The sequence below is a fragment of the Trichechus manatus genome, unplaced genomic scaffold, assembly GCF_000243295.1.
Source record: "Trichechus manatus latirostris isolate Lorelei unplaced genomic scaffold, TriManLat1.0 scaffold00007, whole genome shotgun sequence".
Taxonomy (NCBI): domain Eukaryota; kingdom Metazoa; phylum Chordata; class Mammalia; order Sirenia; family Trichechidae; genus Trichechus; species Trichechus manatus.
The window spans coordinates 23200181-23219180 of record NW_004443943.1 but is presented as its reverse complement, the minus strand read 5'-3'; the positions used below and the strand labels follow the sequence as shown (position 1 = coordinate 23219180).

General features: G+C 45.7%; 1 protein-coding gene across 1 annotated transcript in view; it reads left to right on the top strand.

Moving 5' to 3' along the window:
- TLL2 (tolloid like 2) overlaps positions 1–19000 on the top strand; it is a 174762-nt gene that overhangs the window by 125486 nt on the left and 30276 nt on the right. The window contains exons 8-10 of the mRNA XM_004369972.2: positions 3210–3334; positions 6147–6262; positions 12158–12260. Coding sequence (XP_004370029.1) covers positions 3210–3334; positions 6147–6262; positions 12158–12260 — 344 coding nt within the window. The remainder of the gene's footprint in view (positions 1–3209; positions 3335–6146; positions 6263–12157; positions 12261–19000) is intronic.

The following is a 19000-nucleotide window of genomic DNA, read 5'->3' as shown; positions in this document are numbered from 1 at the left end:
GTTTCTTGAGGGCAAGATTGTCTCATTTTCATCTAGTCCCTAGCATCTAACACAGTGCCTGGCACATAGTAGGTGTTCAATAACTATTTGTTAAATGAATAAATTAATGAATGAGAAAGGACAGGGAGCCCTGTAACACTGGGGAATAGGTGAGGGAAGAAATTCTCACTATCCTCGTTACAATCCTCTCCACATACCCAGAGATGCAGTGGTCACATCGTTAAGAAGAATCAGTAAGTATGTACTGCATAGGGAATTTTGGGTAAATTAATACTACATAAGGCCTAGGAAATGTATTGCTTTCTCAGTGCCTGTTGTGTGAAGCTCTGAAGACAGAGACTAGGACAGGGAAATGGACAGAGTATTTTCTAGCAGTAGCATGTCTTTTTTTAAAAAATTTAAAAAAAAATTTTTCTGTGATCTCTAGCTCATAATCCCACCCCTTTTGTCCCCTGGGAGATAACCACTATAAACAAGCATTGCCAGAGTGAATCATTTTCTCAGACAGATCAGCAGAAACCCACGGCCAAACCCATGAAGTAATAATTCCTCATTAAAAGTACCCAGGATCACTAGGAGGGAGAATGGCAAGGGTGCGGTGCTTCAAGGTGATGGGCAGCTAGAAGCAAAGCAGCTTCATGGAAGACACTGAAGGTAGAAAGACTTCCCCTTCAGCTACTGTTACATTATCTATTACTGCAGAACAATTTACCCCCAAACGTAGTGGCTTCCAACAACAACCTATTATTTTATATGATTCTGTGGGTCAACCTGGCTTGTTCTTCTTTGGTCTCCCCTGGGATCACTCATGTAGCTGCAGTCATTTGATGGCTTGACCGGGCTGGAGAGTCCAAGATGGCCAGTCACATATCTGGCAGTTGATGCTGGCTTTGCAATGGGGCCCTTTTAGTTTTCCTTATATGGACTCTTATCCCAGTAGGCTGGGCTGGAGTTTCAGAGTTTCCAGAGGGCAAGCCCTGGAGCTGCAAGCCTCCAGGCTTCCGAAAGTGCACCACTTCTACTGGTCAAAGCAAGCCACAAGTCCAGCCCAGATTCAAGCGAGTGGAGAAATAGACTCCACCTCTTGATGGGAGAAGCGGCAATTTCAAGTTACAGAAGGATATGGATATTGGGAGGTATTAGAAGCCTTGGTGGTTCAACGGTTAAGCACTTGGCTACTAACCGAAAGGTTGGCAGTTCAAACCCACCCAGCAGCTCCTCGGGAGAAAGACCTGGTGATCTGTTTCCATAAAGATTACAGCCTAGAAAACCCTATGGGGCAGTTCCACTCTGTCACACTGTAAGTCAAAATCCACTCAATGGCACCTAACAACAACAACAGTTTATTATAATGATCCGTCACAGCTACCTTCTCACCCCTGGCCCAGAGTTCAGAATGGTTTTGACAAATCTGTCTTGTAACAGGTAGATGTATGCATGGTCCTTTCTGCCAATTTTCTGCATGAATTTCCAGAAAACTGCTTTGTTCAGTGGGACTTCTATCAGTGGGGGTTTTCTGGTGGACTTTCCTGGCATTTTGTCAAAAGTCTCCCCCCTCCCTAACTGCATGCCATTATTTCTGGTCACATGTCCCCTGGAGCTGGCCTGCACATTGTGTTTTATTCTGTAAAAGAGCAGAAAACAGCCTACAGAACATTTCTCATCTGGAGGATGAATGCTATTCCTGCTGATGGGAAACCCAATCTTCATTTCTCCCTTCTTTTTACGATTTAGCTGTCTCCTTCCAACTTTATTCCCTCTAGTTTATTGCAGTTCTTCTCCCATCCCTCTTTGTTGGGCCCAGCCTGTGGGGAGTGGTGTCTTTGGAGGTTTTGTTGGGCAAGCATCCAGGAGATGAGGAGACAGTTCTCTGGTACAGGAGCTTCTTTGTTTGGAAGAATTCAGAGCTGACAGTTTTATTCCCTAAGGAATCTGCCAAACTCTTTCTTAGTTTAGCAAAATGTCAATGCTAAGAGTTGTCCTACATAAGAGGGGTACCGTTATTGCAGTGGTTTACACAGGGGATGTCTCTTGTAGTAAACATCTTCCAGAAACCATCACCTTCCTGGAGCTCAGGATTGCTGTGGATTAGGAAGTTCCAGCACAAAAGAGCTGTCTGTGTGAGCTGACACTCTTGTCGTCTTGGTTTTTTGAAGTCTCTGGTTTTCTTCACTCTATCGTTTATCTAATACACTGTTTTTTGGACAATGGGAGGCACTGGCTGGAAGGAGGAAGGTGCCTGGGGGTGGGCTCCAGGCCTGCCTGGGTTCCAGTACTGGCTGTCTATTACTAGCTCTGTACCATGGGCAAGTCACATAAACTCTCTAAGCTTGGTTTTCTCACCTGTGGAGTGGGAGCTGTAATAATAATGGCACTGGCCTCCCAGGGTGTTAAGGGGATTAAATGAGATGAGGCAGGTCAAGTGCCCAGCATAGGGTCTGCCACATGGGAAGGTCCCATGCCCTCACAGATTTCCAACTCAAGACTGCAACATCAACTCTTGCTTGAGTTTCCAGCCTGTTGGCCCAAATCATCTAGGCCAATCTCTTGGTGTAAACCAAGACTCAGAGAGTGAAAGGGACTTGACCAAGTTCTCCCAGGTGAGCTTGCGTAGAAATCTCTCGCCCAAGGCTCTTTCTACTATCTCATGTTCTATGCATTCATCTTATTTTCCATCTGACTTCCCCCACCTTGAAAGCAAGGTCCCCTGAACTCTGATCCTCATTATTCACCAATTCATAAGCCAGCACTTTCACCAGCCACTGAGTGTCTCACTGGTTCCCAAGTTCTCCCTGGGGCCTCTCCAAGTACTGCCCATTGCACAACTCTGGGGGGCGCCACTCACCACAGTGTCTCTGCATGGGTGCTCCCTGTAATTGTGCAATGAGGTTGCCCTGGGAGCCCGCCAGGGCTTTGTGGAAATGCTCAGTACACATCAGTAAGGAAGCATTTAGGCCATTGGGCTAGGGCATATTTTTAAACTTGGCAGAGTCATTGTCCCATTGAAAAGTGAGTAGGCAGCTGATGAAATGGAATGCTAAAATGCAAGCACAAGTGGAAGAAACTGCTTCAGTCATGCCAGCCTGGGGAGAGGCAGGCCAGGGGTAGGAATGTTGATGGGGTTATGGTCAGGGAAATGAAGACTGTAAATCCCAGCACTGACAGCCTGACAGCCTTGATTTTTCTTTCTCCTTTTTTCCTCCACGTAGAGGAGTTTTCTTAGACACCATCCTCCCCCGTCGTGACGACAATGGCGTCAGGCCAACCATTGGCCAGCGCGTGCGGCTCAGCCAGGGAGACATAGCACAAGCCAGGAAGCTGTACAAATGCCCAGGTAACTACAAATCATGGGGATTCCCAGTACTTCCAAGCATCCCTTCGGAGCACAGCTCTGCTGCTGTTTGCAAACATTTCCCCTTGGTGGGAAAATAGCCTGGGGAACCTGAAGAGGCTACTCCTTGGCAGCTACAATTTCTGGGTTGTTTCTGTTGGGAGGTGCTAGGTATTGGGAGATGCTAGACAGTGTAGTGAAGCCCCGGTGGTGCAGTGGTTAAACTGCTCGACTGCTAACCAAAAGGTCTGCAGTTCAAACCCACCAACCGCTCCATGGGAGAAAGATGTGGCAATCTGCTTCTGTAAAGATGACAGCCTTGGAAACCCTTTGGGGCAGTTCTACTCTATCCTATAGGGTCACTGTAAGTCAGAATTGACTCGACATCAATGGGTTTGGTTTTTTGGTTTTCGACAGTGTAGAAGGCCAGAATGGTGAAATGTTTGCAGAGAGTGAAGAATAATAGGTCTTGGAGCCTACAGTTTAACTTATGGGAAGGCTGTTAGAATTATCTGGCAAAGCTCTGGTGTTAAGAAAAGGAAGAAGGCATAGTGGAACAACAGTAAAAGGGGTTCCAATGTAGTTTGCTCTCCATTACAGTAAGAACACTTCTCCTTTCTATGGGAATAGGGGATATGGAATCGGAGAAACAAGAGCCAAGGGGGTTTTCAGGAAGACAAAGAATGAAGGAAATGTTTTTGGGAAGGTGAGAGTCAGCTTCCCAAACACTGGACGGTGAGGGAAGTCTCAGTGTTATAAATGAGATTGTTTCTATGGTCTTGGGGCTCTCATAGCCATCCAAGGTGCTGGTCAGTGACCAGGAGTCTGCCATTGAAGACTGGACGGTAATCTGGGGTCTCTGTCAGCTCAGAAGCCTGCTGCCCTTGAATTGCCCTCTCTGCCCTCCATCCTCTTGTCTTCAGCATCATCATACCCAACACTGTCCTGGGAGCGAGCTCCCGTAGGCTCCTTTAAGCTGTTGAGCTTCAACACAACAGCCGGTGTTTACCACTGATGGGAGAGAATGCATTTCGGTGTCTTGGGTATGCAGAACGGAGTTCCATTACTGACAGATTCAATAATCTTTTCCCAACCCCCAAACCAGACACATGGTTTGCTCACGGGACAGAATATGTGAAAGGGAGCCATCTTAGAAAATCTGGACTGTCACACTGTCCTACTAAGCAGGGTCACGGGACATGCAAAGGACCATCTGGGGCTTGCTCCATCATGAGACTCTAGGAAATATGTCCATCCAGTTATCAGTCATCTGGTGGTGTGCTCAAATACAGGACACACATATCAGATAGCTGAACTGAAAGGGAAACCTTAGAGTATTCTCTGGGAAATGCCATCGCATTTATTTATTTATAATGTGTATGGCACTTACTTCACCAAAGGATCTGGGGCAGCTGGTATATACCATGCAGCCACACAGTAATGTATCTGTTCTTGCAGAATGTGGATGATTATACTAAAATAATTTCCATGGAACCCGTGGGGGCGTTGACTGCCCGGCATAATCTTCATGCTGGCTGGCAGTTGTTCAGTAACATGATATTGAAGCCCTGATATCCAGGATTTCCTGAGGCTGATGATAGGTGCTTCTCCAGACGGCCCTTCTGGCAGCTCTGAAAAACATGGAGCTTCAAGGAGTTTTAAGCAGTAACTGAAAGCAAGGGCAGTTGCCATGCAGCGGGTGAATTGCAGGGAGGAAAGGATGCCGGTTTCCCGTGTCTTGGTGTGGCCCCATAACAGAGGGGCACTTAGCAAGTCCGTGTCTTTGCATTTGGGGTCTGAATCCCTGGTGTCAGGGGAATGAATACAAAACGTGCAACCTCCAAGTACTCATAAACCACCAACTAGTTGCCATTGAGTGGATTCTGACTCATGGCGACCCCATGTGTGTCAGAGTAGAGCTGTGTTCCGTAGGGTTTTCAATGGCTGATTATTCAGAAGTAGATCACCAGACGTTTCTTTCGAGGTACCTCTGGGTGGACTCAAACCATTAACCTTTTGGTTAGTGGCCAACATGTCAACTTTTTGTGTCACTCAGGGACTCCCCAAGTACTCATATAGGTAACTTTTTTTGAGGGCAAATTATGGGAAATATTTTTCATATACATCAAGACTGGGTTTTACACTCATAACTGGACCACCCTCAAACATTGAAGAACAGAAGAGCCTGACAGTAGAATATTCCAGCTTCCCATGCCTTTGTTGATTTTTTCTGTCTTTTTGACTATTTGGTAGATCTTTCAGAGGTAGGTACCAGAAAGAAGAGGCAAGGCTCAAACTAAGAGCTGTTTCAAAGCTTTTTTTTAAAATTATTTTTGTTTCACCTACTTGTGCTTTCATATTCTGTGCCACGGGTATTAGTAGTAATTATAAAGGCTGTGATGGAGTTCTCACTATGTGCCAGGCATGAAGCTGACCCATTTCATTTAATGCAGAGGATTTCAATAACCCTCTGATGTGGCTCTCCATCTGTTTTACAGATAAGGAAACTAAGGCCCAGCAAGGCTGGGAAACTTGGCTACAGCCACACAGCCTGCTGGAGAGTTGAGATTCAGACCCAGCTCTAGGCCACATTCAGTCCAGAGAGCCTCAGAAGAAACCCTAGGGGTGCTACTTTTTGGCTTCCAGACCCTACTTTCACTTTTGTTAACCAGAAAAAAATGTAAATCTGCCTGACGGGCTTCTTGCCAATGGGATCCTAGGGCTTTGGCTTGTAGAGGGATGTATTTACTCGCCAACCATTGAGGCGGGAGCACGTGTGCAGGCCAGAATCACAGTTGTTGTTTTGCTTGTGCAGCATGTGGGGAGACCCTGCAGGACACAACAGGGAACTTTTCTGCACCTGGTTTCCCAAATGGCTACCCTTCTTACTCCCACTGTGTTTGGAGGATATCGGTCACTCCAGGGGAAAAGGTAGGTGTGAAGTCCCCTCGACAAATAACCTAGCATTCTTTGAATTGGGTCTAGTCTTGAGGAATCATTAGCAGTAACAACTGCTTTTATTTTATGAGCACTACTATGTGCCAGGCATGGTGCTAGGCATTTTACATGAATTATTTATGAACTTCTCAACCAATCTCACCCATTCAAATGGAGGTCTACGTACTAAATATCCGAATATTTTAAAGCTATAAATCAAATTAACAGTCTGTGAAATAAAGTAGATTCTATGCTCTACCTCAATAAATACACTGTCCTAATGTTCTGGGAAGGAGCCCTGGTGGTGCAGTGGTTAAGTGCTCGGCTGCTAACTGAGAGGTCAGCAGTTCAAACCCACCAGCAGCTCCGTGGGAGAAAAACCTGGCCATCTGCTCCCTAAAGGTTGTAGTTGCTGTTGTGTGCTGTGGAGTCGATTCTGACACATAGCAACCCTATAGGACAGATTATAACTGCCCCAGAGGGTTTCCTAGGCTGTAATCTTTATGGGGGCAGATCATCAATTCTTTCTCCTGGCCGAGGGGCTGGTGGGTTCAAACCGACAATCTTTCGGTTAGCAGCTAAATGCTTAACCATTGCACCACACAGCCTACAAAACCCTATAGAGCAGTTCTACTCTGTCGTATAGGGTCACTGTGAGTCAGAAAGACTCTACAGCACATGACAACAATGCTCTGGAAGGTGAGGATCCAATTTAGAATGGTAATATGGGGAGAAATAACTCCCAACCCACGGCTACATGCTTCTTCTCTTCCCACCTCCCCCACCTTGACTCCATCTCGCCACCAGAGGCCTCAGGAGCACCCATGCACACACCCGAACACACCCTCTCTCCATCCATTCCTGACTTGCAAATGGCTGCTCCCTGGTTGCCCGTCCAGCAGGGTAGTCTTGCCAAGGTGTAAGTCTACCCTAGGGAGGATGGATCTGGGGAAGAGGCAATTGCACACCCTGAAAACGGGCTCAGGGCTGTTTGAACAGGGAATTTCAGGTTCCTGGCTACCTGGAACATGGTCTACAAGGGGTGACACAAGCTCTGATTGGATACATTCTTTTGGCCCTACAGATTCCATGATCCTCTAAAGCTGAGTCCAGGGCATGGGCTTCTTTTGTCTTGGTCCAAGGGTGGTGCTGTTCTTGACCTTACTGCATGATGCCTAGTCTTATATCCATTATATGGATGAGGAATTTGAGGCTCACCGTTAAGAAAATTGCCCAAATTCACAGAGCTAGTAAGATATAGAGCTGGGAAATGGACTGAGGACTTCTAGACTCCAGAGACATCAAAGATGTCTTTCTTCTACATCACTCTACAAATCCAAGGGTTCTTCAAGTAGTCTCAGCCTAAATTAAATTATCTTTGAGAAAGTCTTTCTGTCCCTTGGGTCCAGGCAAAGGGACTCCTCCTGTGTTCCCATAGCCCCCATACAATCCTACCTATCATAGCACATGTCACAGAATTGTGACTTCCCCACCCTCGTAAGCATCAAAGAATGTTGTCTTCCGTGTTTAAACCTTTTCTTGAGTTCTTATAATAGTAATCCTCAGAACAACCTCTTATGGTAAGTGCTATAACCATGCTCATTTACAGATAAGGAAATGGACTTGCCCAAGGCTACTCAATTAGTTTGTTGCAGAGTTGGTATTTGAACTCAGGCCATTTGACTCTGGGAGCCTGGATGCTTACCATTATCTTATGTTATTACACAAAGGAGACAAGCTAATAGACATTTAAACATGCATTTACACACACGCACACACACCCTTCCTGTGGCTGTAAGCATTTAAGACTGTGTGGTTGTCATCCAGAGCCCAAGAGACTCCAGACCTGTCTGATTGGGTAAATGTGCTGTCCCTGTGCCTGCTGGAGGTGCTAAAGGAGGGAGGCAGGAAGGGGGAGGAAGAGAAGGAAAGGGTCCTCAAATTGCTGAATTGCCCTGCACAGAAGAGGCTATGTGATATGCTTGAACTGTGTTAGATTCATCAAGACGTAAATATTAGCGTTAACTGAGGGCAGGGAGAATATCCATCATTGAAATTCCTGCACCAATTATTTCAATTTCTGCTTCACACAGCTTTCCCTAGAGCTGCTAGTAATTAGCAAACTTGATTGATTCAAGTATCACCTCTTGTTCATCACCTCTTCCCCTATGGTCTTTATGGTTCACCAACATGCTTAAAATAATTAGCGTGAATAATTATCCCATTCATTCAGATCATAAATGTGTTACCAAGGAAGCTGTAATAACATTTCCTTCCTGTAATTTTTAAAGCAAAAGCTAAAGAATTATATTGCAATCAGCTGACAAGCCTTACTGAGCTATTTAAACTGAGTGCTAGCTTTGTGGGGTATGCAAAAGAAATCTAGGGTACAAGCCCTGTCTTCAAGAGACTTAGAGTTTAGTTCTGCTCCCTCTCACCCATAGGCAGTCTGATTTAATTGAAGGAGGGACGTTAGCTGGGCACCAGTATTTTTTTCAAAGCTTCCAAGTGATTTCAATGTGCAAGCAGGGTTGAGAACCACTGGTCTAGTTTGAAGGAAAAGAGGGACATCACACACACACTCATACATGCACACGCACACAAACACATACACACTCAACAACATAGGGACGAGCTGTTAGTTTCTGGTACTGACTGTTTATTTCCTAGGAGATCACAAGACTATATGGAAAAGGAGGCGCTACTTGTCCTAGGACCTGAACATTGGGTAGGGCTTTTCCAAGGGAAGCAATGGGCACTGTCAACATCAGTCAAGATAGGAGCCTGTGTGGACCACTTAGTGTATCTGGTTTATGGTACTCTATATATATATACACTCAGAGCCCTGGTGGCACAGTGGTTAAGTGCTTGGTGGTAACCAAAAGGTCAGAAGTTCAAATCCACTAGCTGCTCCTTGGAAGCCCTTTAGGGAGGACGGTTCTACTCTTTCCTGTAGGGTCACTGTAAGTTGGAATATACTCGGCAGCAACAGATTTTTTTTTTTTTATGTGTATACTCAGTGTGGCTTGATTTTTAAAATGACCATTTATTGAGTGCCTTTATGTACCAAGCACAACGGTATACACTCTATATAGTTTCTCCTGCAGTCCCCTCAACAACCTAATGATGTGTGGATTGTTTTACAGATGGGGAAACTAAAGGTCAAAGAGGACAAGTATTTTCCCAAGATTCCAGAACTAGTAAGGGGTGGAACTGAGATGCAAATTCAGATCTGTGTGACTCTAAAAACACCTGCTCTGGAATCACTATGAGAGAGAGAGAAAGGAGTCCCAAAGAGGGACAGATTGAATCCATCTGGGCGATCAGAGACTGATCCAGGGAGGAGGTGGGGCTGGGCAGGGTTTCATGAACATGGATGTGTAAGGGAACACTGGTAGATAAAGATATCTTTCAGGGTCTGGAAAGTAAGCAGAGAGTTTAATTTCTGAGAGGTGGGTATAGGGAGCCACTGAAGTTTTCTAAGCAGGGGTGGGATCTGGTAAACATGAGATATAAGTGGAAGATTGATCTAGAACCCTGGTGTGCAGGATGGATGAGGACACGGCAGGGAGGAGCCCAAGAATCATCTCAGAGGGAGCACTCCAGAAGAGGGTGTTGAAGGGGCTGCGAGATTGGGGTGGAGAGGAGGAACACAAAACATCTTAAAGGAAAAAAGTATGTCAGAATGGATGCTGAGCAGATCTGGAGGGCGGGGTTAGACAACAGGGGGAAAATAAAGGTAACACCAAGGTTTTGCACCTGAATGATGGGGGTGATGATGTCTCAGAGGGAAGCTGGAAGGGAAGTGCTTTGTTGTGAGTTGCTCTCCCAGATAGCAGGACACAGGGAGGACAAGACCAACTGAAGAGAGAGAACAAGGGTGAGAGCATCTCGGCTAGCGTGGTGAAAACCGGGAAGAGGAGGGATTCTAGGTAGAGGGGCCATGGACACCAGAGACTGAGGCCAAATAATAGCCTCTTAGATTTGGCAGGAAGGGCCTTGGAACCTATGACCTGCAGCCCACCCTAGCCTAAGGGTTTACTTAGAGAAAGAGAAACTATGGGACTATTTGAATACAAAAGAAAGAGACCAGTGGAGGGGGAGAGAGTGGAGATGTTGAAGAGAGATGAACTGGCTGAGAGCAAGGTCTTCCTGGAGTTGGAAAAGGAATGGTCAACGGTGCAGGGCCTGGGGCAGAGCAAGGAGCCTGGAGAGCAAGAAGAGTCGAGAAATCACAGAACAGGGATATGTTGAGCACGGGCAGAGGGTAGACTTGGGAGCTGGGTCTTGACAACCCGTAGCTTCTTGGTGCAGGAGGAGACATGGGACCTTGCGTGTGGAGCTTGAATGAGAGGTGATGGGTGAGGAGAAAATCCTGAACGCTGCTCTGGGCAGCCTGCCAGGGGGACCAAGGCCTGGTCATCCATGCAGCGCCAGTGTGCCGAGGCCCAGTCTGCAGGACCACCCAGCCCCCTCTGCTAAGTACCTGCCTGTTTAGTGACAGAAGCATTCACTGAATGACTTTAGGGGTGTACAGAAGAACTGAAACCTTCCTTCCCAGTTCGTCGGAACCTCCCACCCTCCAGCCTTTGCTCAGTGTCCTTGCCCTTTCTGCCTCCTCATTCCAGACACATACATTGACCTACTCTGGCTCTACAGTGTTGTTGTTGTTAGCTGCCCTCGAGTTGGCCCCTGACTCCTGGTGACCCCGTGCACAACAAAACAAAACGCTGCCCAGTCCTGTGCCATCCCCATGATTGGTTGTGAATTGGACAGTGTGATCCATAGGGTTTTCGTTGGCTGATTTTTGGAAATGTATCATTAGGCTTTTCTTCCTAGTCTTAGTTTTAGTCTGGAAGCTCTTCTGAAACTCATTCAGCATAATAGCAATATGCAAGCCTCCACTAACAGACAGGGACGGCTGCACATGAGCTGCATTGGGTAGGGATTGAACCCAGGTCTCCTGCATGGAAGACGAGAATTCTACCACTGAACCATCAATGCCCCCATGGACTTACAGTACAATTCCCCAAACACCTCTTTGCCTATGCTTACCCCTGTCTCCTAAATACTCTCTCGCCCACTGAACCCTGATCCCCCTTAGTTTAAATGCCACTTCTCTAAGAAGTCTTCTCCAGTATCACCAGGCAGAATTTATTTCTCCCTCCCTGGGGCTGCCAAAATACTCTTTCTAACCATCCCTCTCTTTTTAGCATTTATACCGTAGCATTCTAATTCACTTGCTGCATCTGCCTTTCCCTCTGTTCTCTGAGCTCCCTGCAGACACGAAACCTGTCTTACTGATCTTTCTATCTCAGTTGACCAATAGACTGACGCCCTGTAGATAGTCAATACATGGTGATGCAATGAATGAATGAATGAGTGGATGAACTGTAGGAAGGCTATTCGACACACCAACCTCAGAAGAGGGCGTCATGGCCGGGGAGACATTGATCATGGAAGTGCTTAGATGCACTTGGGTTAACCCTGGACCCTTTGGAATGATTGATGATGTTATAAGATCTCTCCGTATCTCTGAACTTCCTTGACCCCTTACCTCCTTCCAAATCCCCAGTCTCAGTGCACCCCAGCCAGTGTTTTTTCATGTGTCTTGCCTTCTGTAAACCGTCTTGTGACTTCAAAAGCTAAAATTACTCCCCAGACAGAACCAAAGGACCCATCTTCTTCTGTTTACTCACCATCCTGCTTAACGTTTATTATTTAATGTCATAGGGTTTCCTGTGAGAGTATTTTCCAGAAGACACTCCTTCTGTGGTCTGAGAGCTCTGTATGCTAAAGGGTAACATGAGAACGCAAGAATTCAAGATGTATCTTTCCAAACTCCTCAGGCTCTGCTGCCAAAACTCACTTTATGGTAACTCTTTACAGATCATCCTAAACTTCACATCCATGGATTTGTTTAAAAGCCGCTTGTGCTGGTACGATTACGTGGAGGTCCGGGATGGTTATTGGAGAAAAGCCCCCCTTTTGGGTGAGTTGCCATTAGAAAGCCTTGAGAAACAGTGCTCTGATGTTCTGTGCAATGCTGTTAATGTTGGGAAGGGTCCGCCCTGATGGCGGCACAGGAAGCTCTCAAGGGTCTGTGTCATTGTAAAACTCTGAACCCTCCATTTGGCCACCCATGTTAAAAGCTTTTAAAACTGTGAATACCCTTTGACCCAACAATTCCTCTTCTTGGAGTTTATCCTAGGGAACTAATTAAGGAAGTGTGCAAAGCTTTAGCGACAGAGATGCTCACCGAAGCAGGAAAAATTGAAAACAATTTAAATGTTCAACAGTAGGGGTTAGCTGAATACATTATGATGCATCCTCTCAATGGAAAACTATCCATCTATTAAAAATAAAGTTGGAAAAAAAATGTTAAAGGTGGTTGTTAGGTGCTGTCGAGTCAGTTCTGACTCATAGCGACCTTATGTACAACAGAACAAAACACTGTCCAGTTACGTGGCGGTCCATCTTCACAATCATTGCTATCATGTTTGAACCCATTGTTGCAGCCACTGTGTAAGTCCATCTCATTGAGTGTCTTCTCCTTTTTTGCTGACCCTCTATTTTACCAAGCATGTTAGAGGTGACTATTAATACAGAAAGATGTTCATTTTATGTTGTTAAATGAAAAAAAAAGTACGTTACAAAGTGGAATAGATAATAGGATTCCATTTTGATGAAACACACATTTATATGTATATTATGCAGGTGTTGCAAACTCAGATGCCTTCAGGGATAAAGCATAAATGAATAAAATGAGGTTGATATAATGCGATACGGAGTGGTGGGAATGTGGCAAACTGAAGAGCAAATATCCTGTCCAAAATCATTTCAAACAAAATTGTTTAAAGCATTGTGCAGGTTGAATTCAACTGGAAGAAACCGTTTTGTCATCTCAATATAAATATAAATACACATCTAAGTAAAATTATGATCATGAATATAAATAAATGATGCACAGTGATGGTTTTCGGATGATGGAGTGTGCTTTTTAGAAATTTTTTCTACTGTCGTTCTTGGTTTAACTGTATTTTCTACAATGAGCATGTATTATTTTTGTGAACACAGTGCAGGAACTCATCATGAAAAGGTAGCTTGGAACTTGAGTGAGAGGCAAGGGGGAGTGAGTGTAAAGAGAAAGGTTAGTCCACTCAAGGTTGGTCACCAGAAGAGAAATCATCATGGATGCCCAGGGAAGATGGCTTCAGTGTCCTAGGAGTTGACACTGGAACTCATTCGGCCCGAAATGGCAGTCATGGTGGAGCTAGAGAGAGAAGTAGATTTACAAGGAGCCCGATGGAAGGGTCTTGCCTGAGAGTGGGTTGTCTTCATTCCTAGAGCGATCTGTAGGATGTGGCCCCAGGTTGGACGAGGCTAAGCTCTCAGTGAGGACTTTGTCCCTGTCATGTCTTCACTTGGGCAGAGAAGTCATAATTCTTGTGCTGTGAATGGCCAGCCTGGAGCGAGCTGCTGTTGGGACAGCTGACTGAAGATGCAGATGGGAAAGAAAGGAGAGGGCTAAGCTGGGGGGTTTCATGGCCAAGAATTTATGTCGGATTTGGAGGAACCAAGGATGGGATAGGTCAGAAGAGATTGGAACAGAGGGTCTGGCTGGACCCAAAGGTATCTGGCAGATATTGAGATTCTGTATGGCCAAGGAGTGCCAGCCAGGTTAGCTACCCACGGGAAGAGCACCCGAGCCCTTCAGTCCCTAAGTTCAAGTTCCTGGAGGAACAACAGGTAGGAATGTGCACCCACAGGAGCTCTTCAGAGCTGGGGAGCGGCCAGGCAGGCTCTGAGTGGGGTACCAGGTTGCCACCTGTCATGGATTGAACTGTGTCCCCCAAAAATATCTATCAACTTGGCTGGGTCATAATTCCCAGTATTGTATGATTGTGTACCATTTTGTAATCAGATGTGATTTCCTTATGTGTTGTAAACTCTATCACTATGATGTAATAAGATGGATTAGTGGCAGTTATACTGATGAGATCTACAAGATTAGACAGTGTCTTAAGGCAATCTCTTTTGAGATATAAAAGAGAGAAGCAAGCAGAGAGACATGAGAACCTCATACCACCAAGAAAGCAGTGCTGGGAGCAGAGCACGTCCTTTGGACCTGAGGTTCCTGCGCAGAGAAGCTCCCAGACCAAGGGAAGATTGGTGACACGGACCTTCCTCTAGAGCCGACAGAGAAAGCGTTCCCTTGGAGCTGATGCCCTGAATTTGGACTTGTAGCCTACTGGACTGTGAGAGAATAAATTTATCTTTGTTAAAGCCACCCACTTGTGGTATTTCTGTTATAGCAGCACTAGATGACTAAGACACCACCATTAGGAGGAATCATTCAGGTATTGAGCGGTCCAGGTAGGCAAGCCAAGAAGATGGCCTCGAGTCAGGCACAGACAGGAGTGAGTACGCTGCAGGACAAATGGGTTACACCTCACAATGGCAGGCTGGAAACTGCTGGCCCTGGTTTTCTGTTTCCTGTTTAATATGAGCAGACAAGGTGTGTGTTAGCTGCCAGAGGGAGGCATGCTTTATGGGAAATGCTGACACGGTATAGCAAAAAGATTAAAATAATTTGCCATCAAGTCAGTTCTGACTCACGGTGACCCTATCTGTGTCAGAGCAGAACTGTGCTCCATAGGGTTTTCAATGGTTAATTTTTCAGAAGATTGCCAGGTCTGTCTTCTGAGGCACCTCTGGGTAGCCACCGAGCACGTTTGTTAACTATTTGCACCACCCAGGGACTGACTCCCAGCTGAATTACCAGTGGCAGAGGTTCCCAAGCCTGGCTGAACACCAGAATCACCTGGGATGATTTCTATGACTACAGATTCCTGGGAGACTACTGAATCAGAATCTGCACAATTTGGGCCAGGGGAATGATCCCATTTACCTATAATTACATGTGCCTGTGCACGGTCTAGCATCAGATTCATAGAAAGGGAACTGAAAGGATGCTCACCAACTGTTGAAGGTGGCTAACTCTGAGAGAGGAAGTGGGGAGATGAGGGTGGGGAGCGTCATGTTTGCTTTATATATACCTCTGGATTCTTTGAATCTTTTATAAGAATGCATTGAGGAATTACTTTATAATAAAAAAAAGAAGAAGCTGTGTAGGAGTTTCATGGGAACATGGAATCAAAGCCTGGCAGAGGCCTTGTTGTTGTTGCATGCCCTCAAGTCAATTACGACTCATAGCGACCCTATGTGACGGAGTAGAACTGCCCCATGCGGTTTTCTAGGCTGTAATCTTTATTGAAGCAGATCGCCAGGTCTTTCTCCCTCAGAGCTGCTGGGTGGGTTAGAACTGCCAACCTTTCAGTTAGCAGCCAAGTGCTTAACCATTGTGCCACCTAATCCCACACCTTCGAGAAAAAACCAAGCTTCCCCAAATGTGGGCCAACTTCCTAAGTCCACACAGCCAGGTAGTGACTGACACCAGAGCAGAACACAGATCTGGTGATGGGGAGAGGGACTGCTGAATCTGAGAAGCCTGTCTCCCTAGGGTTGTCAGATAAAATCCATTATCTCTTGTGTCTCTGAAATTCAAATTTAAGTGGGTTTCCTGTATTTTTGTTTGCTAAATCTGGCAACTCTATATCCCCCCAGGAAAGCGATAGATTTATAGGGCTCACGAGGAAGCTCTGTGTTACTGAAGTTCCCCAGAGAGGGCCAAGGGACGTTCCTGAGAATGGGCACAAGCCAAGAGATTTCCAGTACATAGTTCTTTTCTTCTGAAATAGAAGCAAAAAATGTTCTCACTACAGATCCTGGTATCTCAGGTCACACATTCATTAATTAGAAGGTGGAGCTTGTGCTGTTAGTAGGGTGTTTTTTTTTTTCCCCCTCATACTTTACACTTTTATAGTGTGTGTATATGTGTGTGTGTTGAGTGTGCTGCAGCCAAGGCATGGCCCAGTGCCTGTAACCGTCACTCTTCATTTGCAAGAGTTCTCCTTTGCCAACTATTTGGCCTGCTCTGATGTTTCCAAATGCAGTTGTTAGTGAACTTTTGTGTTTGGAACAAGTGCATTGTGTGGACCGAGCTGGTCCCTGGGAGGGGTCAGTGCCATGAAATCTGCCGGGAGGAGGCAGGTCAATGCCCCTTTGGCAGGAGGCAGAGCGGATTAGGGCGGATTGTGAAAGTATGCATCTTGCTCGGAAAAACTGTGCATTGCATATTTTCCCAGGGCAGTGTGTGAAAATCCAGGCAGAATGGACACATAACTTTTTATGAATGAACCCTTTATGACTCCCCATGGAGCCCACTTGTAGTGTCCTCATCTGCATTTCCTCTTCTTGATATCCTTATTAAACTCCTCCTCTAAGCCCAGGAACCAGATTGCAGTTTAGGAATTTGACACCTCTTCTCCTGTGGAGTTTCTCTCCAGCCCCAGAGTCTCCTTGGAGGGAGGCAGTTGGGGACCAGGGTTTCTGTGTAGCTATGAAAGGGAACTGTAAGTAGACTGAGAACATTTCATGGCTGGTTAAAGATTTCAAATTGGTTTTTCAGTTTCAGAGCGCACTTAGGAGATCGCATCTCAAGGGAGGAGCAAGGTGGCTTGGGAGAGAACTCATCCAATAATCTTATAGACTGTCCTGCACCTTGGACCCCCTTTCCTTATTTCTGCCAGAGGAATTACTCCAACAATACACTTTCGTATGCAGAACTGTCTTCTGGGCATTCTGTACCACCACAATGCATACAAAAGCCCTTTCTCCTCCTTTCCCTGAAGTGGAGAGAGAAGTTCAGAAAGGCCAGGCTGGCCAGTCGGTGCTGCCTGACCCCCCCGTGGGGCTCCCTGGGCAGGGACAGCCGCCCAAATGAGCAGAAATGATGGAGTGAGCCAGACAGCCAAGCCTGGCTATTCCATGGAGTTGCATTATGCTTTGAGCCTTTGATCTTCAACCCTATGTGTCTGTTTCCAAACTTGGAAATGGGGGTGCAGTTGACATTCCCAGAGAGCAGGTTTGATGTCCATTTAATCAAAATTGTACAGTGCGCAGAATTGCGCCCCAAACAGACAAGTTCCTTTAGATGGTGGTGAAGGTGATGATGATGACAATTAAGAAGATAAGGAAGGTCAAGGTCACAGACTGCCAGGTTCAAATCCTGCTTCCTCTTAGAACTTTTGTTTAAATTATTTTATTTTTTGTTGTTGCTGTTGAGACTATATACATAGCAGAACATACACCAGTTCAACAATTTCTACATGTACAATTCAGTAACACTGATTACATTGTTTGAGTTGTGCAACCCTTCTCACCCCCTTTTAGAGGTTTGAGATTTAAATTCTCTGACCCTCAGTTTTCTCATCTGTGAAACGGAATTAATAATAGTACCTAACTCAGAGGATCCTGGGGATAATCCAAGTAAAGTCTTAGGACAGTGGCTGGCATGCCATTGTTGTGTGCCCTCAAGTCGACTCCAACTCATAGGAACCCTCTAGGACAAAGTAGAACTGCCCCATAGGGTTTCCTAGTCTGTAATCTTTATGGGAGCAGATTATCAGGTCTTTTCTCCTGCGGAGCAGGTGGTGGGTTCAAACCGACAACCTTTCGGTTAGCGGCTGAGTCCTCAACCATTGTGCCACCAGGGCTCCTTTATAAGAACCATTATGGTGAAGATGAAAATGTGAAGACATCACCCAGGCGGACAAAGTGAAGGGTCCTAGTTAAAGGATTACAAAGTGATTTGGGCAGCAACATTATTTAGAAATACTTTGTAATTTACTCTAACTGCCTTTGCCTGCAATATCTACCTCTTCCGGAGTACTGGCAGAGATGGGCTGGCCTGTGGCCCTGGGGAGGGTGCTTTTTCTCATCAAGTTAAGTGCTTAGGCAGCGAGGCAGTGAAAGTCTCCTTTTCTTTTGGAAGCAGTCCCCAGCGGCTGTGACAGCTGGGGTTTTAAAAGGAGAAACTTGGACTTGAAAGTTGGACTAGGCTAGGACGGGATTCCTTTAGTGAGCTGGTGTGGTCTACCTGCTGTTGGGCAGATCCGCCTCCTCGCTGCTGAGCAATCCTTTCCCATCCGTACATGTTGTTTTCCAGGAACTAACTGACACTAACTGGCCGTGCCAGAGGAACCATTACTGGAAATTTACAGACTTCTGATGAAGTTTTTCCTTGTTGAATTCTTGGCAGCACTTTCGGCTCATCTAACTTAGTATTAAGCTCACCAAATCCAAAAGGCTGCAGGTGGCTGGAATCAGAAGGAAGCCGAAAGAGATTAGCAGCCTCTACCTGCCTTTTTTTCCCAAAGAATGTATGCCATAGTTGGCCACTAGGAAATGTCTATAGTGGCACTTATCTCCATCCCCTCCCCATCCTCACCTCGCCACCCCCCATTTCTTAGAAGGGCAAAAGAGAGTTAGAGCTTCAAGTAGCAGGTCCAGCATCTAACGGGGTGCTGGCAATAAGAGAATGCCTGCAAAATATCTGTTAACTGGATTTTTTTTAAACACACCATACAATTCACTCATTTAAAGTGCACGAGTCACTGGTTTGTAGTATGATCACATAGTCCTGCAGCCATTACCACAATCAATTTTAGAACATTTTCATTATCCACAAAAGAAAACCAGTACCTATTTTCCCCCAATGTTAAGTGGATTTTTTTTTTTTTTTAATATTTTATTGTACTTCAGGTGAAGGCTTACAGAACAGATAGTTTCTCATGTAACAGTAACACACATGCTGTTTTATGACATTGG